At 41.5% G+C, this 25,280-nt stretch overlaps 2 protein-coding genes across 2 annotated transcripts in view; both read left to right on the top strand.

Moving 5' to 3' along the window:
* Window positions 1-139: 139 nt before the first annotated feature.
* On the top strand, window positions 140-6,652 carry LOC143316315 (uncharacterized). Its single transcript, XM_076724202.1, has 9 exons — window positions 140-158; window positions 1,884-2,014; window positions 2,278-2,311; window positions 2,706-2,869; window positions 3,159-3,312; window positions 3,526-3,606; window positions 4,650-4,820; window positions 5,429-5,491; window positions 6,525-6,652. Exons 1-9 carry the CDS (start codon window positions 140-142, stop codon window positions 6,650-6,652), a joined length of 945 nt encoding a protein of 314 aa, XP_076580317.1.
* A 12,014-nt stretch (window positions 6,653-18,666) lies between these two features.
* Window positions 18,667-25,280, top strand: part of LOC143316071 (uncharacterized) — a 109,997-nt gene continuing 103,383 nt past the window's right edge. The window contains 3 exon segments of the mRNA XM_076723785.1: window positions 18,667-18,769; window positions 18,949-19,042; window positions 19,749-19,857. Coding sequence (XP_076579900.1) covers window positions 18,667-18,769; window positions 18,949-19,042; window positions 19,749-19,857 — 306 coding nt within the window.

Below are 25,280 nucleotides of genomic sequence, written 5' to 3'. Positions count from 1 at the left end.
ATGTATGTGTATATATATGTATGTGTGTGTGTGTGTGTATGTATATATATACGTATATATATATATATATATATATATATATTACTTGTAGAACAAATTGAATTGAACTTGAATTTCTGTGCATTCATTCAGGCTCATGATGGCTGAGAAAATCAGAGGTAAGTGTACCTTTGCAAACTAAGTCATCACCAGGGGCCTCATTTATAAAACATTGCGTAGAATCCATACTAAAAGTGTGCGTACGCCCAAAAGCTGAAAATGGCGTACGCCAAAAGATATTCGGATTTATAAAACGTGCGTACTCACACCTGCACGCAATTTTCCCTTTATAAATCACACTCCACCTGGAAGATTGCGCAGGTGGATTCACCTCACATCCCGCCTCCGACACACCCACATTTTACCATGAATGGTCAATGCAAAGTACCTCATGAATGTCTTTGCATATAAATATGCCTGCTGATCAATGGCATTTTACGTTCGATCATGGCAGAGAAAAGAAAACGAAATTTTACGGAGACTGAAATCGAGGTGCTTGTGGGTGAGGTGGAGGCCAGAAAGGATATTTTGTTTGGTGGTCACAGTAGTGGCGTCACGAATACAATAAAAAAAAAAAAAAAAAAAAAAAAAAAAAATGAGTGGCGGCACGTCGTCACCGCAGTGAATAGTTCCAGTGCCACAGAGCGACCTGTGGCAGAAATTACAGATCCCTACACTACTGTGCGTCAGGATGAATGAGTCATGTGCTGACCCAGGCCACCGTGCCACTACATTCGTCAAGATCATGTCCGAGGTACAAATAATTTGTACATTGAGTGAATGCACATTTTTTCGATTCACATAAGCAAATTCATTTTCACTCTGAGCCCTTATAGCAATGTGAGTGCAGTCAATTGCGTCGATTATATTTGGGAAACCGGACATTGCTGCAAATATCCCAGACCTAAGGACACAATTTAACTAAATTATATCATACCCAAAAGGGGCTTTAGACAGACAATGTAACATTATATAATATTAATCATATCAAACACTTACCTGTCGGCTAATTCCCACTGAAAGGAGCCAGTCACCAGAAACCCCAGAGTGGTCAGCACCTGGATATGCGCCGGGATGGCGCGGTTCCGGCGGGTGGGTCTATCTAACACTAGGCCCAGTTCAGCACATAGATCCAACAGCACCGCTCTAGGGAATCTAAATTGGCTAATTAGCCAGTCATCATCATGGGCCAGCAAATCTCCGTGGTCCCTAAAATTTCTCTCCATCCTGATCCTACCATTTGCGTGATCTTCCAGCAGTGCCAGCGCATCCATTGTGCAGCATTACGCACGAGTGTCACCGCACTATTTATATGCTTACTCAGCAAATTAAATGATTGTTACACACCTTGTCAGAATTACTACTAATCCATCAGTGCCATCCACCGCTCTGTATCATTTGAAGATGGAAGTATGATATATGAACATTGTGCATACAGTAGTAGGCCTAACGGCTCACTAAAGGAACACATCTATAACACTGCAGACTTGGGTGTTTATGATTACGCGGGTCTATAAGTCTGATATGTGATGACATTAAATGTATGAGATCAATCTGGCTTCAATTCACCACCTCACCATCTGCACCGCCAGTTTCCCCGTCTCCAAAATGTTCGTACGCAAGCATCAAAGTTGGCGTACCGGTGCGCACATTCTCACGCTAAGTTTATTTTTATAAATCACAACCTTTGCGTAGGAAGTTGCGTACGCAACTTTCAAGCCCCGTTTTGTGCGTAAGCAAGTTTTATAAATGAGGCCCCTGGTGTTTAACTGGAATAAATGTGGATCCGTGTAAGAAAAAAAAATACTGTTTCCATTTAAATGTTTTTTTCTTTTGTTGAACAGAACGTACAAAAATAGATGAAGGGACCAGGACAAAGCTCCAGTCATTCTTCGAGATAGGAATGACCCGAGTAGCATCACCACTTGTTGAAGAGGCTTCCGCTGCAACTGGTTTAGACATCAGTATCATAGAGGTCTGGTTTATTTTCTACCAACTCAAAATCATGAGTACTTCGGGGAACAGTTCAGGTTGAAGTGGGGTTGTATGAGGTACACATGTTGCATCAGTATAAAATCTGCACTATACATCTAAATATTCTCCTTGAGTCCTTATACAACCACACTTCAAAAAACTGAACTATCCCTAACTATTTATACTGATTTACATCAAGAAATAGTGTATTTCAAAATATTTCACACAGTTAATAACAAGGGTAAAAATTAATTTTTCTTTCAGAACTGGATTGGGAATTACAAGAAGGCCTTCAAGAGTCCCTCAAATCCACCAAAGCTGAAATTGCTGATGAGAGATTTATCAGCATATAATCTCTTTTGCAGAGATGTCTTAAAAAAAAAAAAGGTACGTTTGTCAATTGAATTCTGTATTTTCTTCACTTAACATAGAATTTTTAATTATTGTTTATTTGGAAAAGCAAATGGTACAGAACGTCTCTTCTGGATACAATTCAATGTCTACATCAAAGTTTAACTGAATTTTTACTGTAATAACTGCATAAAATTTCTATCCTCATAGCAGGTTTTACAGGAATTGTTTTGGAACTTTGGTCTAACAAGTAGATACTTGTACTGTACTTGTACATTTTCTGAACACATCTTTGTTGTGAGCAAAGATAACACAGATTAATGATCTAAACGTTTTCCCAGGTACCCTGAAAGATGTCAGACAGTGGTCCAGTTTAGGGCAAGAAGACAGGGAGAGGTACAAGCAGGAGGCAGCAGCTTTAAAGGCTTCTACCAAACCACAGGACTTTAGTCCTGGAATGAGGGCCCTGAAAATTAAGAGGCACATAAAGCAGCTTAAGTTGGAGGTTTGTTAGTACTGTGTCTCAGTGAAGCTGTGATGGTGTTGCAGATTTTCTTTATTGAGTTGTTGTGGTCCTGTTTAAATACAGTATACAGTAACACAGAACAAGACTTGAGTGTTAGTGAAGTTCAGTGATAAAAATTGCTCAGATAGATATTTGGCAAGATTCAATTTTTTGAGAGGGAGATTTTAAACTAATTTCTTTGCATGTTTATTTTCTTTAATATTCTAACATTTGTTCTACTGATCCTGTTTTAGCATGAGATGTCTGTTCTTTTTTGTGTGTGGTGAAGGCGTCCAAACTGGAGGAGTTGGGCGTAGAAACCGCTGCATTATGTGTCGACTGCCTGGATTCCATGACATCAGTCATGCAGGTTGCCAGCAAAAATGCTGCAGCCTTTCTGGAGGAAACAGACACAGCAAACAAGTTTGCTCTTAAAATGTCAGGTAATATTATAAACTCACATTTTTATGTCTTGTCCTAATAAGCTTTGTCTTCACTATTAACTTTTAACTTCAATTTTGTCACTGTTTGTGCCATCATTCAGCTGCATGAGTACCTGTACTCTACTGTCTCAAACATGTTTTATGTCACCTAAGTCCACTGGATTGTGTTTCACTGTGTTTTTAATTTAATATGTTCTGTCAATATATGTTTAGCAAGCTGCTGTTCACCATCTCCTGTGGAGTCTGTCCATGACCTGGTGAAAAAGGTCCAAGACTTATTCAACCAGAAATACAGTAAGTTCTCTTTCCTGCAGAAACAATAAACTTAAAAAATTGAACAAGATAGAAAGATCAATAGATGTGCTAAAGATAGATCGATAGATGTGCTAATCCAGCAATGATGTTCAGCATAGCAGCATCAGTCTAAAATTTGATATAGACATGACCTGGCCCTAATCTCTTTGGGTTATACTTTGTCTTTTAATGATTCCACAATCTTTCTGAATGTTTTTGTTTTTTTCTTTATTCTTTCTCATGTGAATATCTGTTGACTTTGTATCCTACCCTTAAAGGAAGAAATGTCTGTCTGTCACTATGCGTGTATCTTCCAAGCGGGGAGTTTTGGGTCTGAGAAATAAAGCGTTCAAAAAGCTGCAATATCTCAGCTGCTGCTGGGGGCTGGCTCCAGAAGTGAGCAACTCTCCATAGACCCCCATGTTAAAATCGCTGACTTTACAGCTTAAAAAAACATATTTACAGCCTGGTTCATTTTATTAATCTGGTGTCAAGTGAAGTTTTTAAAAACACAACCATTTTTGTGTTATTTAGGCTTAAAATTCTCATATAAATACGTTGAGTGACAGGTCCGACAGACAATGAGCTGGCGACTTTGGAGTTCAGTGGGCGGGTTCTCGGCCGGCGGACCTGTAGAATTACCGTCTCTCCTCCAAATATGGAAAGTATACTCCCACTAAACCCAAGATGGCGAGGTCCATATTGGCCATATTTTGATCACAAAACAGACTCGCCAAAACGAATGGGTGACGTCACAGGTGCTACGTCCATGTTTTATACAGTCTATGGTATCTTCTCGGTAATGCGGTCAAGCCACCTGAAACTGCACATGCACAATGATGAATGGCATAGGAAGAGTTTGACGATGCTGCTTTTTCAAATAATTGTACCAATTCACCATAATTAATGAAAATTGTACATTTCATCTTCACAGCAGGCAGCCCCGCTTCAACTGGGCACAAAGTGACCTTAAACCATACTGTACATTTTTCAGCTTTTTAAAAGTGAACTTGACATAATGGTTTTAATTTTATCTCGTAAAGTTGCTGCAGGTGGCTCTGGAAGACTGCCATACCAGGCTCTGGCCAACCAGACACTGCTTATAGAGATGCAAGGGCTGCCAACTGACCTCCCACTGAGGAAGCCTTCATTTTATGGACGGAAGCAGCTGGAGATTATCTTAAAGGCAGCAGATAAAATATCATTCCAGATAAGTAAGTTTGCTTCTTGTTATTACAAAGAGTAGTCCAGGAATTATATTTGACTTGAACCCTTCTTAAATATGTTCCCTGTTTCACCAGAACCACTCCAAGTCGATGCAGTCCAACTTGAACCACAAGGTATGACATACAAGCCGATCAGTGAGAGCTTCTTAAAATTGTGGTGAATTATGATGTAAATATATTGAATAAGTAAGGTAGTGCAGTATCTCAGTCACCTCTCAGCCAGAAGGTCTTGCTTTGCATATTCAGGTGACATATTAAACTGACCTTTCCCACAATCTAAAGACACACTCAATTGTCTCAAGATATGGCCATCAGTGTATTTGTTTGATGACAGATTTGACTTGATGACAGTGGAACAGCCCTCACACACTCACTGACTCAATGTGACCGCGCCTTTAAGTCAGTAAGGGGTTGGATTGGAATTGGGCCCTAGACACATGACAATCCATTAGTGCTGTTGAGATAGACACAAATGCTATGCAGAACCAGAAAATGTCTTAAATGAGCAAATATACACAATTCTATAAAACATTGCCAAGTACATATGATTTTTGTGTCCTTGTGTATATTTTTTCATTGTGTCTTTGTTCATTTAGCTGAGGATGCTGGTACCCATGGTCAGACAGTGGAGGAAATCTTCGCGTCCATGTTTGACGATGGTAAGTGTCTAACTAGAAAAAGAATCAGAATACTAATCAATCATTATAATGCTTAGGATATTCCTTTTTACGTTTTACGTTTTTTCCCAGTTACTAAAAATCCAAACCTCTTTCTGTGAACCAAATTCTCTCTGTGGCCTGAACTCAGTTTTTGAATCAAACTGTCTTTTTCCAAACTTTAAACAACAACAACATCAGACAGGTCAGCTCTGTTAAGTACTTGGGTGTGCACATACTGTAGACAGTGACCTCAGCTGGCACACTCATGTGGCAGGTGTGTGTGCCAGAATCCATCAGTGCCTTTACTTTCTCAGGTGACTTTGCTTGTTCGGTGTGAGTAGTAACATGAACATCATCTTCTGTGCCACCACTGAGTCCATCCTTAGATACAGCATCACATCCTGGTTTGGTAATCTTAGAGCCAAATCTCAAAAATATAACCTAGTGAAGACAGTCAGCAAGACTGTGGGTTCCCCTGCCCCACTCACTTCTCAAGTTCAATTTGAGAAGGCCACCATCAGGCACTCAAACACTATTTGATTTTGATAGAAAAGCCAGGGGTTTGGGAATCTAGTTTGAAGATTTTGAGAAAATTGATTAGAGGTTCAAAAGAATGTCTTATCAACTGAGGAAGTTTACATGTATGGCATTACAGTGTCTGGAATCTGAATCTGAATCTGACACGACTCTGTCTTCTAGTCTGTGGTTATGTCTGTATACATCGGACTCAAAATACATGTAAAGGAAAGACATTTGCAAATTATCTGCATTTTTATATTTAGGTGCAGCAGCAGGTCCCCCACATTCCTCTGGGGAGGTGGCTGTAGTGGAAGCTGTTGTCGAAGGTACAGTATACATTTAATCTAGATATCTGTACTTGAAATGTATTTCAGATTAAATTAAATCATAAACATAACATCATACATAAATTGTATGTATGATGTTATAATCATGAAATAGTAGAATGAACTGATACTTGTTATGTGGTTTACTTTCAAAGGTACAAGCAATGCCTGCTGTGTCTGTGGAGCAGATTTCTATGACATAAAGAAGAACAGCAAGAAGAAGTGGCGTTCATGGTCCCAGTGCAGTATGTGCAGTGGATGGTCACATACTGCTTGTGGGTTCAAGCGGAATATGTGTGCTAAATGCCAACAATAAATTATTTGCATTGCTCAAAAAAAATGTTTCCTTTTTTCGGACAGACATCAATACATTGAACACATATGGCCACTAGCTACTGTACCACTTAAAACAGTTAGACTGATTTCATCCAGTGGTCCTAGGAAGGATCTGAGAAAATACACCTAAAAGGGCTTTTACCTGGAGCAAGATAAAAATGTGTCATAGTCATTGTCATAGGACAATATGAAGTAGTGTATTATTATTATTATTATTATTATTATTATTATTATTATTATTATAGCGAAAAAAATGAACGGCGTTCAATGGACAGAAAATAACTATCTTCTGATCCGTCGTTATGCCTTGGATTACAGAAACGTGTTTTATGGGCTTAAATGATAATTATTCATGGCAAGAGTTTGTCCGTCTATTGTGCAATTGTTCCGTTATATGCTGTTGAGAAAACACAATTAGAAGACTACATGATATGTCGCGTATGTGCCGTCACGCCACAGGAATGCTGGTGGTGACGTATATCGTTCGCGCAGAGAGCAGCGAAGAGCCGCGAGCTTATACCATAGACTGTATAACATTATTTTTAAATATCACGAACAACATATGTGAAAGCCATGGCACAATTCAAACGGGATCAGAAAATAATTGTTAATCTACCCATTGATTGAAACGCATTAATAAGTTTTTACTTCTGAGGACCCATGTACAGGAAGTAGAAGGGCGGGACTTCGCCGCTGTTGATTGGCTGCGTTTGGTTTGGATTCGGTCAACCAGGCTATAGAAAAGCTATCCTACATTTTTCAAATAAATGACTCAAATGCATTTTTGTGTGTCATTTCTTGACGACAGCAACACAAACATTACCATTACAAGTTCGGCTATAGTAAATAGTTAATGTGTTCAGTAGATAAACAAATCCATACCCTAAAACTACTGTTCTATAAAGCGGAAGGACCAACCTCCATTGCTATTTCGCGTAAATCTGTATGGAGCGGTTCTAAAAACATCTTAAATTAACAATTTCTTACAGTTTCACAACATATATCAACCTAAACCAATACCATCGCTAATTTGGCTTTACTAGATATTCGATGCAATCTGTATTTCTATCTTTTTACAACCCTATTTTAACATGTATCTGAAAACTGAGAGAAACTACAAATGTCACGTGACTTTCTATCGAGTTACAAGTCGCAGCTCAAGGGATTTGTAGTTTCTAAAACGATTTGTTATTTCCTAGAATAGAAGGTCATAAATGATAACAATGAATGCAAAGCAATGGGTTTAAGGGAGTGAGAAATACATGTGTGAGACCAGAATTTAAGTATATCATTGTCAAGTGAGTGAAAACACATGTTTACCATTTTGGACAGTGCCCCCACTTGGTGACTATATCTATTAGGTATAGTCATACAGGTGAGTTTACAAGCTCTCTAGAACACTTTGTCCCATTTCTGTAGCCCCCTTTGGTGCTGAATTACAGCCCTTCAAAATACTCAGAAAGTCAGGGTTCAAATGTCTATAATTTAAAAAATTAAGATGTCACAATCCCCAAAATGACATATGTTGTTCCCTGGGTAGAGACCTTTCCAATGATATCTTTGTCATATGCCTACGACCAAGTATGGATTTTCACATTTTCTGGACACTGCTGGGCCCAGGCTAAGATTCAGAGAGCCTTTTGATGGGTCAGCCCATACAATAAAGATTCCCCCCCTCCCTCTTAATAAGAATGTGAAAATCATTTGTAATAACCATATCTGAGGGATTTACAACTGAATGTTATTGATATTGTATCTGACACCCAGCTGGGGGTGATCAGACCCTGATTTGTGTCCCAGTAGCAGCCCTCTTTTTGGCCACTCCGTCTTTGGCAGGAGACAACATGCATGTTCCCTCAGCCTCAGCCCGCTCACTTGGTGCCTGAAACCCACTGCCTTCTGATGTGGGCACCTCTGACCCCGTAGTATCAGGTGACAAGGGCTGTGTGGCTATGTGGAGGATGGCTGGCATAGTGTGAAAACAAAAATCCCAGATATTTATCAAGGGATTTTGAGTAGATCAGTTACCATTGCTGTTGTTAGGATGTCTAATGGGTAATTTCCGACATCTGTAGTTTGCCTCCTGCCCTCTGGAAGGAGGTACAGGAGCCTCCGCTCCCGCACTACCAGACTCACCAACAGTTTCATCCACCAGGCTGTGAGACTGCTGAACTCTCTCCCTTCCCCTCCCTCAGCCATCAGGCTGTAAGACTCCTGTAAGACTCCTTACCTTACCTATAGTGTAACTACAATACAGATTTATGCTGTATTTCTTGATGAAATGGCCGTGTCTTTTATGCTGGCTGAACTACTGTAATGGATGTGATTTGATGGAGTTGTCTGTTATCCCCTCACCCTTTTTAAGTGAAAACACACTTAATCAGGCTGCAAATTTATAAAATGTAAACAGTCATGAAACTAAATTGAATGAAAATGAGCACATGCAGTGACAGGTTGCAGGTATTTCATTTTTTGTAATATTACCATTCATGTAGCCTGCCTCCTCAAAGATCGAGCAAAATAAATCATGAAGCAGTTGTACCAAAAAACATGAAACAACTGTTTTCACTATTGTCATGTGACATGTCAAAAAGTAACATCAGACATTTTTGATTTAGTTCCCTACAACACAGCCACAATAACTAACAATGCTACACAGTAACAATAGAAAAATCCAACATGTGATCACAGTATCTACACAGGATGTTAGCCTTAAATATCACAAAAGAGTTCATGGTTTTCTCACAACACTAAACTGCCTGTGGAAAAGCACCATGAAAAATCAAAACATGTGTCAAAAAAGTCTCAACAATGAAAAAAAAAACACTCACCAAAGAATCTCAGAATTATACAAATGTACAAGTGCAAAAGCAAACCGTATTCAAGTTCAAGATAACATCTGATAAAGGTATGGACTACCTTCATGCAATATCTGAGTCAGATAAGAAAAGATTCACAAATAGAATGAGAAAAAAAACTTTGGTAGTGAATGTGTGTGGTGAAAGTGTTAATATAGATTAATGAACTAGGTCATAGACCAGGTCTTAGAAATACCATGAGTAAGTGTTGTCTTTCTAAAGACCAAATGATTATTGTCCCTCTTCCTCCTCATCCTCCAAATCATCACCTTCCTCTTCATTCTCAACATCCTCCACCTCTTCATCTGTGTCAGAGTCAGTACTGTTCACATCACAGTCACCTGTGGTCAGTGTTGTAAAGACACTTTCAAACTGTGAGAAATACCTTGAAAATCCTCTCCTCTTACTCTGCAAAGCTGCTCTTGTGCCTCTCTCCTGCCTGTTTGAGGAATGACCTTCTGGCTGGGATTGTCGGTCAATTTCAGTTATCTGCTTTTCATAAAACCTTTTGGCTGATTTGCAGTCTTCCAACAGATATGCCTTCTCTTCATTTGCCCGTCGTATTGTGTTCCATAACACAAACAGCTGCTGTTTCACTGGCATGTTGTCTATTTCTCTTGTAGTCAGGGTTGACCAAATGGGGTTGTCGATTTGAATGACATCAGTGTAGTCTAAGGCATGTGGCTGGTTGACTGCTCTGGTGGCAATGTTGAACTCTTTCACTTTTTGTTTTATCTTCTGGCAGACTGAAGAGATCTTCCTTGAAAGTCGGATTGCAATTTTCTGTCCCTCTGCAAAACAAATGGTTGATTCAGTTTCATAAATGGAAGAAAGGATTAACCAAATGTGACATTTTATATACCTACTGTACCTGCATATTTTCTCACAAGGCCACACAGAAACCTCCGCTCTAAGACAAGTCGATACATGGCCTGCAATGAGTTGTGTCTTTTCTTGTCTTCTATTGCACTTTGGATGCGCAGACATGATTCACTTGTCAGACTCCATCTTTCTCCAAGGCCATGCTGCTTTTCAACTGTTTTTATTTTCTTATCTAGTCTGAAAGTTATAAATAAATACAAGTCTTGATTATGCAATATAAATCTTATTGATTAATGGATTGAGATCAAATAAAGGCTCACATAACTACAGATTACATTATGTTTGAAAGTAGGAGTAAGAACATATATATATATATATATAAAATTTTCCCACAGCTTTTGACTGACCATGGATCCATGGATCCAGCTGAAGCAATACTTACTTAGCAAGACGTGTTATGACATCACAAGTCCTGCTGGCAGTCACACTGCCCAAGACTTGTCTGGGAAAAACAATGTGTTGTTAGTACCAACATACATAAAACTGTTGCAATCTGTATACTGCATTCATGATTGTTAACACATGATATAGTCATTCAATTCAAACAAAAAGTGCAGCAACCCTAACTGGCCATTTTGTTTAGATTGTGTCATCTGTTATATAAGAAGACATACATTCAGTGTATTTCTCTGTGGTATTGAACTGCACAGAGGGGGCTCTAATTTCGTAGACCTGGCGGAGGCGAAGCGCAACAATAACATTGTTATTCTTCTCCAATAAAACCGTTCACATTTAGAAAACTATATTTTAACCCCATGACAAAAGGTGTCCAGTGTTCGCAAACATACACAAACAAATACCGTGCGTAACGGGATGAAATCAGAGGCACCTGTGCGTAAAGGAGGCATCACCAAGCTCCGTGGTGAGCGTCTCTCTTTGTCTCTTTTCTCTTGAATTTTCTGAGATGAGAGATTTTGAATATATCCTCACTATCTGATGCTGAGGCTGTTTGTGGCCGTGAGAGACGACAGCTCGTTAGTTTAAGATGTGTTAATTCAGTCAGGTTGAGTTTCCATTACTCGTGTCAGCCGCCTTTGATCTGTCATCAGATGGGACTAGACGATCAATATCGATCAGTATGTGCTGATTCAGATAGTTACACTGAATAGTGGTTGTTATGATTATTTATTGCATTGAAATGTTCTGGAAACCTGCCTGCGAGGCTTTGGTGACGTGTGCGCATTGCGTGCCAGATCCGCCCGCCGCGCTCCGCCTGCGCCAGGTTTAGACCAGGTTGGAGTTGGTGAGCTCTCTCAGTCCGCCGCCGGCGAGGTTTTTGGTCACGAAATTATCGCTATGCCAGGCGGAAACTGTCGAAACCTTCCACTACTTCGTCACCACGCCCAGCTTGGCGCACCTCAGTCTACCAAATTACCAAATCGACTGCACACCCCGCCACGCCAGACTAAAATACCGCTGCGCAGGGTCCACAGGCGCAGGTCGGCAGCGGCGAGGCACAAAATTAGAGCCCAGGGATTATTTGTAATTTCCTCTCAGACAGTTAGAACAGCTAAAATAGATTTTGCTGTAAAAACTCACAGTTCCTGGTGCTCTATTAGTTTTTGGACATAGTCCTCTTCCCAGGTCCAGTCTACAGACCGCTCGGCCTCTGTGTGGTATTCGTTTGTCCAGTCTTGTATGTCTTGCTGTGTGAGGCCTTAAGACAAGAACATGACATACTTCAATACCTTGAAACTGGTATAGTATAGTTAGTACAGTGATCATTATTACATTTCTGTTAAAACCTTTCCAACATTTTGTGTCCTACCTGTATTTTCCATTATTTCAGCCATCTCTGCATTTGCTTCCTCCTCAACTGACTTGACCTTTGCAGCTTTGAGAACCAGGGCTTTTGCTTTAAACAGAGTCAAGAAATCCAAAGTAAGACATTATAATATTGTCTTATGTGTCTCCATAGTTGATCGATTATTGGACAACTTATTAATTTAACTTATTAAACAAATTAAGATTAAGATAACAATCACTTAAAAGGTTGTTTGTACATTTTTAAAGCATCTTCAAAGACCATGTATACAATAACATGAGAGAAAGACACTGACAGATTACACCTTTACCTTGGCTCTTCCTTATCCTTGAACTGTGATGCAGTAAAGCATCAGTCAGAAGGTCGACTCTGTGTGAGGGTGTCATTTCTTTGGTCACCTTACCAAAACGGCGAAGGTATGACCACAGTCGTTCCAGCTGTTCCCCATCAGCTAACCCTGAACCTTCAACATTCCTACAGCTATAGGAAATCTACAAAAGAGAATCAAAACAAAACCAGACGTTGATCATTTAAATAAGTTATAGACTGCTAATCATAACTTTTTCCAGTTACTAGCAAAATCTAAAATCTCTCAAAAAATTTGGATGCCAACCTGACAAGCAACATCATGTCCATAAGCATGGAATGCAGGAACAGCAAATGTCGTATTTGTCAGAAGATCGGGATAAAACTTCTGCAAGAGAAATAATACATATACACAGATAATTTGGCTTCTCTATGACTGAAAGACAAGCAATAAAAGATTTATATAAAAAAATTACCTGCAGGTGAGGTTTCAGTTTGCATGCAATATCGTACATGAACACAATTTTCTTGTCTGTCCCAAACTGCTCTCGCAGTTCCTTTAGCAGGTAGGCAGCATTTGAAAGGCTAAAAGAAAAAACAAATACTTAGAGACCATCTTAACAAAAGATTCTTATGTGCAAGCTTTGGATTTACCTTTCACCTCTCTTCAGGCTCAGAAAACGACGTGGATGTTCATGCTTACAGGATACGCCAAAAACACCAGTCTCATCCAGTTTGGAGTTCTTCACCTTTGAGCGGAGGGCATTGCCTGCTTGAAAGCTGACACAACCCTGTAAAAGTTGTTGCATATGTTTGTATTCACATTGCTGGGTATGGTACTCCTTCAAATTACACTGTCAAATCCCCATTTGATCACATGTCTTAAATACATAAGAAATTACTTTTTAGGGTTAATGTGTGAACATAAACTATGGATAAATCCATGCTGCATTAACATTACATTTTACAACCCCCTTTAATGAAGGAGGAAGATATTAAACTTCAATGTATAAACTTTACCTGCTCAGAAGAATGCTCCTTTTCTCCAGTAAAAGCATCAACAACATCCTGGGGGCAAAAGAACCGGTTGAAGTGCTTGGGGGGCTTCAAGGCTACTTCCAGATGATTTTTTCCTTGGAAGTCCAAACAGTCCATCCACCGCAACAACCAGACATCCATTCTATAACAAGTGCCAGTCAGAGTAAAAACATGTCATTAGGTATTTGCGACAGCTTTCAAACAAAACATTATAACAGATTATATTTTTCATTCTTGATCGTGACGCCTGAGCAGAGGAGAGGAGAGGAGAGTGGATAGGGCTCCATGTAACCTGATGTGTCCAAGAGGAGCAACTTTTCAACAGTGCTTGGCTTCAGGTGGTTTCTTTTTTTGAGACTGTTTCACGCGGTTTTGAAAATACGCTCAGACGGCACACATGAAGCTTCCTGAACCTCTCACGTGGTAGACCGGTCCGTGAGGCCTTGTCACGTCACAAAAACACGCCTCGATACGTGCCTCATGGAAATCATCCTGGATTTTACTCGACACACGCTTCGAAGCCTTGGCACAGTAGGACACATCGATAGTCTCCACATTTGTAAACAAAACAACTATGTTGGCCGTTTGGCAATTCTATGAGTTGGAAGACAAATGTAGACCCACAGCAAAATGTAGAGTCTGCAAGCTAATGGTTTCACATGGTGGCAGCAACAGACCTTCCTACACAACTAATTTCATTCGGCATCTCAAGAAACACAAAGCAGAATATAAGGAATACAGCGCTGCTACCAAATCAAAAGCGGGTTTGAAGCAGCAGATGCTGCTCTCTAGTTTAAGAAAAGACAAGTTTCCTTGCGGTGGAGAGAAGGCCAGGATGATTACCAAAAGGCTCACAGAGTTTAATGGTTTAGACGACCAGCCCATTTCTGTGTTAGAGAACACTGGCTTTTGTCGGCTTTTGGAATTCTTGGAGCCATTCTACAAGCTACCGTCTAGGCACTTCATAATGAGCACAGCAATACTTTAGCTTAGCTTTCCAACAATGTTTGCAGGATCAGCAATTACTCATCATTAAAAAATCGGGATCTGATCGGGACCAAAAAAAGGTGATCAGGACATTCCTAATGATTCAACACAACTGATTTAGCACATGTATACATTATACCTCTGGACAGAGAGGACAGTGTGTTCCATCTCTTATGTCTGGTCCAAGATGGCGTAGTGTTGACATCTGGTATCGGAAGTGTCTGTATTCCTCATAGGACTCATTTATGAGAATTCCATACAAGTCATGACACTATAAAGTGATCATAATCACAATCGGTTAGTCATAAAAAAAGTTTTTCAAATTGGAAATTTGCATATGACAGCCACTCTGAGAAAGGATACATATTAACAGAAGCTAATAATAAACAAACCTTGGAGGCAACTGGCGAACACTGAATTGCTGCACAGACAGCTTTTAGTGATGCACCACACTCAAGCTGAAGGCGACAGACCAGGTCCAGCAGCGCCATGGAGACTGCAGTTTGAGGGTGCTTCGCTGCCGCTGGCCAAAGGCCATAACGCACGAGTGATGCAACCTCTATTTCACAGTGGCAGAACTGGATCCACACGTCATGAAGCCTTCCTACAATTCACGACAGAATAAGTGTTAAACACTGTAATTTTTTTTACAACTTTCCATTTTGTGCAGGGTGGATATGACTGTCTCTGAAATACTGCATTACTTACCTTGCTGATCAAACACATTTAATTGACGGGAATAGGATGTCTCACACTGGTGCCCATCCTTCCTTGTCCAGTGCCACCGAAAACCTACTGGCACTTTCTGGCGAAATTCCCCATCCTTAAATATAAAAATCACATTATAAAGTTTTGCTGCACAGTACAATACAAAACAAGAATATGTGTCCACTAGATAGAGGTTATAACCAAGAGATTAAAGCATTACGATCATAATGCAAGCCTGATATACAATTCTATTCTGTACCACTCTTTCTATGAGTACCACTCATACTTTTTTGGAAAATACACTGTTAAAAAAATAATTATTTGTTTAGAAACTTGCTAAATTGAAGAGAAAAAAATTAAGAACACAAACCTCCCACTTTTCCAGTCCATGTGTGACAGCAGAGCCTTCATGTACAATGCTGATACAGCCTCCACAGTAGTACCTTTCACTGCCACAGTCACTGCATCGCCAGATGTCTGCACCACTGGCGAGGGAAACTCCACAAACTGTGCAAGGCGGGTTTTCTGAGGGACAGAAAAGCTCCGACCTCACACCGAGGAGGATTTCCCTTGCCTTGGCCCATGCTTCCACCGTACCCTGCTTCTTGCTGGTGCTTGCTTCCTCATCACTTGCAATTGGGAAGTTGCAAGCTGATGGTGGAGCTGCAGAGCAGCACCTTTCTGCTGGTGGGTTTGAGGGCAAAGGGGTCCTCTCACTCACATATCTCCTGGACACTGTTGCCCGTCCTCTCAGTGGGATTTTTTTTAAAGTTATGTGTGGTCTCACTCTCTTTGTTTTCACCATGTTCATCTATTCAAATATTTAACAAACTAACAAACAAAAAAAAGAATAAACAAGATTAACATTAACATGATCACATTACAAAATTATACACGAGCATCACGTAAAATAAAAAAATACTAAAATTATATATTGGCAAATGGGAGATGTGGCACTGTATTCCAAATGGATCCTATCATAACCGTTTCAGCTAGCTAGCTAGTGCTGGAAACATCTCTTATGTTGTGTGTTTTATGTGGACCTTGGAATCCTATCTTTGCTATAACATTACATAGAATGAATGTCTGTGACATCTATCAGAAATAAGACGCATTACTTTATCGTTACTATTGTTGTTATTGTTGTTGTTACTGCTACACAAGAACATGAGTTACAAACCTGCCATTAACGCGCCTTCCTCTCCACAAGCTTCTTCTTCGTCATCTTTTCCAATTTATAGCAGGCAGCGCCTACAGGTGCAACACCGCCACCTCCTGGAATGCGAGGCGTACTGCCGACATCAAACCGCATCAAACCAAACGAAATGAAGGGAGGAAGAAAAAAAAAAACAGCTTTCCCAAAATAAGCCCCAATCTTTGATTTATTAATATATCCATGGCCCCGTCTTTCTGAGATAGGTAGGCTACTTAAACTCCTCCACAGTCTGTTTCCTGGTCCTTTAGTATCTTTACGAAGGCGCCCGGTGACGGGTTGCCCAGCAACCACAGTAAACTATGGCTATCGTCCGACAAAGCTAAAGTAATCTCACATAAAAGCGCATAAAATAACATGTTATAGTATTTTCGAAAATATATTGTTTTTAATGAACAAGATCTGCCATTTTCTATGGTTCATTTTTTTAATATTCTTGCTAAATAAACAAAAACGGGAGGGGGAGGCAAGGGCTCCATAATAAACCTTCCGTGCCTACTGGGCATTAATAACATTGGGTTAACCAGATTAATGGGTGATAACAGCCTCCTGCACCTACTAGAGTAGGGCCCTACTGGCTCATATCTGTGGGATGATGGTATCAGGATTCTGCCCATTCAATGGTATGACAACAATCCAATTGGGTGATCATCCTGAGTCATTAAAACAGAAATGAATTCCAATGGAAGACACGATGGCGCTAACATGCTTCCTTCCTGACAACACTGGACAAAAGTCCAATCTGACGGCCACAAGTGTGTTTGATGAGACCCCAAATCTCACAAACCTGTAAACTTCAATCACTTGTAGAGTCACAGTAAAGCAGCATTTTAGCCAAGTCTCCTAAGAGGAGAGGGTCTTTTACAGCTGTTCATTGCTTTTGTTCATCTTTGGTTCATATCATGAAGTCCATTGACTCCATCTGACGTCTGCAGCTCTGTTCCTTTTGCTGCTAAACAGCTAAAATAACCCACTGACCGACTCTGTCATGTCATCTGATTGCGATCATCATCAGAAGCAGCTGGACCAGCTGTCTTTGCAGCTGAAGTGTCCCAAACCAATGAAGCAGCTTCAAACAGACCTGCAAGTTCGGGCTTGTCAGCCAGTTTGATCACTTTTGTTGGTGTAAACTGGTTTCTCCAGTGGGATGACTGTTTAAAGTTTACTTTCACTTCCTGCCTTCCGTGTGTCGCAGTTTGTTTTCTCCTCTGAAGCTCCAGCTGAAGGTAAAGTAGCTCGTTTCAGGTGTTTTTTACTCAATCTGTCGTTAGCTTAGCTTCAGCACAAACGGCATCGATCTGCAGCTCCATCCATCATTTCTTCAAACTCTGAGTTTAACTGTGAACTCTGGACGAAGGAGCTGAAAGCAGCTCCGTTAAAAACATCGGCCACGTTGTGTGGATGTTTTTGAGTGTAAACGCTGGAATAAGAGCAGAAGCAGAGCGAGTTGATCCTCAATAGTTGATGTGGAGACAGCAGGAACGAGCATTCAGAGGGCTGTGAGGAGCTGAAACCTTTTATTTCTCAATTCAGTCTGTAACTGTGTCACTAAATGAGCTGTCAGAGCTCTGAACTCTCCTCCAAAAGCAACGAGTGTCGCTGCTTTTTCTCACTTTGTGCTTCAATGTGATCAAGAATCAAATCAAAGATTCCTCTTTTAATATGACCTGAGAGGGCTTGATTGAGACAGGCTTTTATTTTGAAAGGATCTCTCAGTGGAGGAAAGTAACTAGTTTACTCAAGTACTGTTATTAAGTACAGTCTGGAAGTACTTGTACTGTACTTGAATATTTCTGCTATTGTATATTTCTCCTAACTAAATATTTGACTTTCTCCTTCACTTATTGATGATCGAGGATCATTCAGGTGTAAAGAAACTTTCAGTCATGTTGAATTTACTGAATATTCCACAAACTGAAGCTTCCTGTCAGATTCAGTCAGTGTGTGTCAGTGGATGTCAACGGTCGTCCAGGCATCAAGTGTGTGTTCACTTCACTGCAGCTTCATGGTGCCATCTAGTGGACTGATAGAGGTACAGCAGCTCGGCCTCACACTGCTGTCTGACTGCATTTAGCTGACACTGATATGAAAGACGAGATAACAGCCAATCAGAGGAGGAGCAGCTGATATTTGGACAGGAGAAACCATGAAAGGATGATTTCAGCTGATGTGCACATGAATGATTTGTGTTTCCTCTCCAGATCAAAGTGTGTGTGAGCTGACGTGAGTTCAGCAGCATGAATCGGTGTGAGGACAAAGAGGAGGGAGTCCGTCCCTCGAAAACCAGTCTGTGTTGGGACGATGACGGCCAGACCGAAGCTCAGAGGTGAGACCAGGATCTCTGACTGTCCAGGACTCGTCTCCATGTCAGAGCACTCGAATCTCTCCACCATCATTATTCACACTCAAAGCTCTGTGTGTGTTGTGTTGAAGGCCAGAGCAGCAAGACCCACCAGACTCTGCTGGACCTGGACCTGGACCTGGACCTGGACCTGGACCTGGACCTGGACCTGGTCCTGGACCTGGACCTGGACCCAGCTGTGTGTCCTTCAAGAGTGACAAGTCAATGGATCGCCTCATTCATTTTAAACAGCAACATGTCTCTGACAGACAGTAAGTTGGTCTCAGTATTAAACTCGTGTTGGACAATTTGACCTGAAATGTCCATATGTCCTCCTCATGTTGTCCACTGCTGATGTTTGTGCTCATTAAATCCAGTCTGACCAGTTGTCCTTCTAATGTTCATGGTGTCCGAGAATGATGATGAAGGTTAGAGATAAATTAGTGTTAAAGGACATTTGTCCAGTCTGTCCCTAAACAGCACTGACATGTCCACATGTGGACACTGAAAGCTGAGGATAATATGAGGCTTCAGCACAAATCCAGTGGGGACCTTCCAAAGTCTCTTTACCATCAAACTTCCTCTTTGAATGTTGGACTAAAATGCTTCAGCGACCATCGTCTCTAAATAACAGTCAGGATATTTGTGCTGAGTCTCGTGATGCAAACGTTAGAAAACAGACCAACAGAGTCGGTGCTGATGGACTCCACAGTTTGGTTTGTTGTCTGTCAATCACAGTAAAATCTGCTCAGAAATCAGTCCGTTGAGTCCTGCTTTGGTCCGAGATTTGATGGACAAATGAAGCGATGATCCACAGACTGAAATCATTCAGCTTCATGTTTGATTGAACTTTGGTGTGTTGATCCTTTTCTTGTTGATAGCTGCTAGTTTCTCCAGCAGCTTCTGAGTCTGAAGAAGAAAAAGTCAATTTCCATCCCTGGTGGTCTTCCTCTGTGTCTGACACAGGATCTATGGGAGACCGGTCTCTGATGGACCTGGACCTGAACCTGAATCTGGACCTGGACCTGAACCCAGCTGTGTGTCCTTTAAGAGTGACTGGTCGATTGGTCGCGACATTGATTTTAAAGTAGATCGACCGTCTGCTTCAATGAGGTAAACTGTTAATAACACCAAAATCTTACAGATTCTTGTTTGAACTGTTATATATCCAGAGAAGTTTTTAAAACCTGTTTGTTTATTTTCAGCATCGTTCTTCTTCTCATTCGTTTATATCCTCACAAGTGGAAGCTGCCCAGTATAACCAGTCTTCAACTCTTGACTCCAGTTAAACATTTCCTCCACACACACCTTCTGACTGATGACTGCATGAGTATAAACAGTGACTTGATTGAGGCTAACAGATGCTAACGAAGGCTAACACTGATTCCACTGAGTTCCCATCAAATCAACATGTTGTGGTTTTCAGTCATGTGACAACACAAACACAAACATGTCAGTGATAACAGCTGGACTGAGATCAGCTGCTGTGAAACACAGAATGAAGCAACACAGAGAGTCTGAGGAAACACACAGTCTGTTTGTGATTGATGCTGCTGATGGATTCACAAAGTCAAGAACAACTCTGACGGCGGCATCATGGCGCCTCACATCAGGCTGGAGTTGTGCCTCTGTGAAGACGTCTGATGCAGAGAAGGGTGTTATGGGTAATTAAAGGCTGCAGGAGCTCAGAGAGGAGACAAAGCTCAAATATGTGTTGTGTGTCCAACAAGTGGACAAGAACAAATACATGTTGTCCAAGAATAAAAGAAAGAGCCAGAACAACTTCTATGAGCAACAGCTGCATCTGTTTCCTTCATGTAGTCCAGAGAAGAATGTTCCAGCTTTCATTTGAAACACAGCTGGATGTGAAATCACCCTCAGCTTTGCTTTGATCCAGTATTCTCTGCTTCTCTCTTTGCTTTTCTCATGTTTCACTCACTTTATTGTGACTCACTGCCAATTTGTGCTGGACAGGTAGCATCCAGTTAGCTTGTGTGAGCTGTGTGATGCTGTCCACAGTATTATAGGGGTCAATGAGAACTGGAGGGACTCAACCAGACAAGCTGGTGAACCAACACAGTAAAGTGAAAGCTGCACAGAAATGCAGAATGGGCTGTTGATTCATGGTGGGATCAGCAGTACGAGCAACACTTTAATGTCAGTGGAAACCATCTGATTCAATGTTGGAATCAACACTTCAGCTCAAAGGACCTTCAGCTGGTGTTTGTCTCTGTGTGGACGGATGTGATGTGAGCTAATTCTTCATGATTCCTCCACAGAGTCAACCAGGAGAGCTCAGAGGATCCCAGTGGTCAGTCTGCCCAGCAGCATCAAACTCACCTGGACTCCATATTTATGGTCTGTACATGTACAACAGCCGCTTTCACATCTATTCTGTTCACAATAATCTCCACGCTGCACTTTTTAGACCAGTGGACCGTCAGTCTGTCCAACATGGATCTGATGTTTGCTTCCATGATTTCATTTTGTGTCATTCATATCATCTTCTGTTCCAGCTGCTGGAGGAGAACATTGTCTCTTTTGTGAGGAACGAGCTGAAGAAGATCAAGACGGTTCTGAGTCCAGATGACCCAGAATGCTTAAAGAGTCAGGGGGAGGATGAGGATGATGATGCAGAGCAGAGGAGGAGCAGCAGAGAGGCATTTCTGAAGATCACACAGCACTTCCTGAGGAGAATGAAGGAGGAGGAGCTGGCTGAGCGTCTGCAGAGCAGTAAGAGGATTTCTCTAAAGGTTTAACTGCTGGATCAGTGGAACATTCACTGATGTCTCAGCAGATGGACCAAAATATGTTCAGACAAGGACATTAAATTCTCATCTGAACTTTATCAATCACTTATTGATTTATTTGTTGTGTCTTCATTCAGAACATCTTGCCTCAGTTTGTCAGCGTCAACTTAAATCTAACCTGAAGGAGAAGTTCCAGTGTGTGTTTGAGGGGATCGCTAAAGCAGGAAAGCGGACCCTCCTGAATCAGATCTACACAGAACTCTTCATCACAGCGGGAGGGACTGGACAGGTCAATGATGAACATGAGGTCAGACAGATTGAAACAGCATCCAGGAAACCACACGGACCAGAAACCACAATCAGACAAGAAGACATCTTTAAACCCTCACCTGAACAAAATGAACCAATCAGAACAGTGATGACAAAGGGAGTGGCTGGCATTGGGAAGACGGTCTTAACACAGAAGTTCACTCTGGACTGGGCTGAAGACAAAGCCCACCAGGACATACAGTTCATGTTTCCATTCACTTTCAGAGAGCTGAATGTGCTGAGAGAGAAAAAGTTCAGCTTGGTGGAACTTGTTCATCACTTCTTTCCTGAAACCAAAGAAGCAGGAATCTGCAGGTTTGAAGAGTTCCAGGTTTTGTTCATCTTTGACGGTCTGGATGAGTGTCGACTTCCTCTGGACCTCCGCAAAAATGAAATCCTGACTGATGTTACAAAGTCCACCTCAGTGGATGTGCTGCTGACAAACCTCATCAGGAGGAAACTGCTTCCCTCTGCTAGCCTCTGGATAACCACACGACCTGCAGCAGCCAATCAGATCCCTCCTGAGTGTGTTGACATGGTGACAGAGGTCAGAGGGTTCACTGATGAACAGAAGGAGGAGTACTTCAGGAAGAGTTTCAGAGACAAGGAGCAGGCCAACAGAATCATCTCCCACATCAAGACATCACGAAGCCTCCACATCATGTGCCACATCCCAGTCTTCTGCTGGATCACTGCTACAGTTCTGGAGGATGTGATGAAGACCAGAGAGGCAGGAGATTTGCCCAAGACCCTGACTCAGATGTACATCCACTTCCTGGTGGTTCAGTCCAAAGTGAAGAACATGAAGTATGATGGAGGAGCTGAGTCAGATCCTCAGTGGACTCAAGAGAGCAGGACGATGATTGAGACTCTGGGAAAATTGGCTTTTGAGCAGCTGCAGAAAGGCAACCTGATCTTCTATGAATCAGACCTGACAGAGTGTGGCATCGATATCAGAGCAGCCTCAGTGTACTCAGGAGTGTTCACACAGATCTTCAAAGAGGAGAGAGGACTGTACCAGAACAAGGTGTTCTGCTTCGTCCATCTGAGTGTTCAGGAGTTTCTGGCTGCTCTTCATGTCCATCTGACCTTCATCAAATCTCGAGTCAATCTGCTGTCAGAAGAACAAGCAACCTCCTGGTGGTCTAAAGTCTTTAGAGACAGAGAACATGTACTAACACAGCTACACCAGAGTGCTGTGGACAAGGCCTTACAGAGTCCAAATGGACACCTGGACTTGTTCCTCCGATTCCTCCTGGGTCTTTCACTGCAGAACAATCAGACTCTCCTACGAGGCCTGCTGACACAGACAGGAAGTGGCTCAAAAACCAGTCAGGTAACAGTCGAGTATATCAAAAAGAAGATTGAAGAGACTCCCTCTGCAGAGCGAAGCATCAATCTGTTCTACTGTCTGAATGAACTGAATGATCGTTCTCTGGTGGATCAGATCCAACAGTCTCTGAGTTCAGGAAGTCTCTCCACAGGTAAACTGTCTCCTGCTCAGTGGTCAGCTCTGGTCTTTATCTTACTTTCATCAGAAAAAGATCTGGATGTGTTTGACCTGAAGAAATTCTCTGCTTCAGAGGAGGCTCTTCTGAGGCTGCTGCCAGTGGTCAAAGCCTCCAACAAAGTTCTGTAAGTAGAATTTAGTCATTTATAAATGCTCTATCCTTTAACAAGAGAAAAATAAATAACTTCCTGTTTTCTTCCTTCCTGTGTCTCTTCAGACTGAGTGGTTGTAACCTCTCAAAGAGAAGCTGTGAAGTTCTGTCCTCAGTCCTCAGATCCCAGTCCTCCAGTCTGAGAGAGCTGGACCTGAGTAACAACAACCTGCAGGACTCAGGAGTGAAGCTGCTGTCTGCTGGACTGGAGAGTCCACACTGTGCACTGGAAACTCTCAGGTCAGATCAAGTTACTGTTTGTGTTGACAGATTTAAGTTAGTTCTGTACATTTAGAGATTTATTTAGTTTAAACAGTCTCTCTCATGTCAGGATTTGAATATTTCAGTCTATTTTGTTTATTTTCACATCTCTGACTGAGATTGATGATTTTGAGTTTGTGAAATGATGATCAGAAATAATGTCCCAGCCTGCAGTTGTAGATCATCTTTTCTGTGCATGTCAGAAAAATGTGTGTACGTGTTTGAATGTGTGAATTGAAAAAAAAATCCCTCAAATGTAAGTTTGCGGATGTGTCATGAAGTTATGTAGCTGTAGAAATATTTTGTGTATCTGTTATTAAAATGTGTGCAGAAATATTTTCCACAGTGAGGTTTCACAAAGTGCAGCATGGGTCATTAAGCCTGATGAATTGCCTATTGATCAGAGTGCTGAGTCAGGGGAAACATGAATCCTAAAAGACTATGAGTTAGCAGTTTGAGTCCAGCACAGAGGCTGTCTCATGTGAAGCTCAGTGGGATGAAGGATAAAACAAATTGGACCAAGCCAGGCTTCCTTTGTGTGTGACATGAACTCCAGGCAGAGATAACGGCATCACGACGGTGGTTATCAGCTTCCTTTGTTAACTCAGGTTTCCTTCATCAGGCTCTGTGCACGTTCCCATAAAAAGAGATGTTTGCTCCATCATTTGACTCTTTGTCACCACAAAAAGGACCAATCATGTCCCCCCTCCTTCAGTCCAGAGGAACAGGTTGTTATAATGGAGAGCTTTGGAGAATGTAAAAAATAAGAGGAAAATCAAGACTGTTGCTGCACATAAGACGAGAGAGGATTGCTGGCAGACAACTGCTGATCCTTTAAATCATTCACTTCATATATTAGTTTCAGCACTCAGTCACTCTCAGAGCCTCCTGTTTATTTCTAACTGCACATTCGAGAGTCTGATGTCACGGACCAGTGAGGAAAAGGCCAGGACCCAGATGCAGAGTACCAAAAATAAGTTTATTGTTCAACAAAGTACTTAACAAAAAATCACCTCAACGGGAAAACGCGGACACGCGAAAAACCAACAAAAATCTCCGTAACGGGAAAAACACTCTACAAAGGAAAAAACAACTGAAAATCACCTCAACGGGAAAAGTAGCAAATAAGAATCACAAAGTAACAAAAGACAAAATCACGAACTAGAGAACAGAAAGCGTCCAGGAGCAGGCTCAACTGGAGATAATCAAAGAGCAAGGAAAACGTAAATCGACAGATGATCACGGGAGGCAGGAGGACGGCCTGAGAGCAGGCTCGCGAGCAGCTAAGGCAATACTCCGGCACGGGAGCAGATTTGGAGCCAGCTTAAGTAGCCGGCTTGATTAAGTGATGAGAGACAGGTGAGTGTGATCAGCCTGCTGCCGAGCCGATCACCCCGCCTCCGTGCGCTCCGTCTAGGAGCAGAGGGAGAGAGAGACAAGAGTTACTGTCGGACAAGTGCACAGGAATGACAACATGACATCTGAAACTTTAAACTTCATCAAGCAGGTTTAAACATGAGACTCAGGAA

The sequence above is a fragment of the Chaetodon auriga genome, chromosome 23 (genome assembly GCF_051107435.1).
Source record: "Chaetodon auriga isolate fChaAug3 chromosome 23, fChaAug3.hap1, whole genome shotgun sequence".
In the NCBI taxonomy this organism is placed as follows: domain Eukaryota; kingdom Metazoa; phylum Chordata; class Actinopteri; order Chaetodontiformes; family Chaetodontidae; genus Chaetodon; species Chaetodon auriga.
The sequence above is the reverse complement of the archived record's forward strand: the minus strand, read 5'-3'. Positions and strand labels throughout refer to the sequence as shown.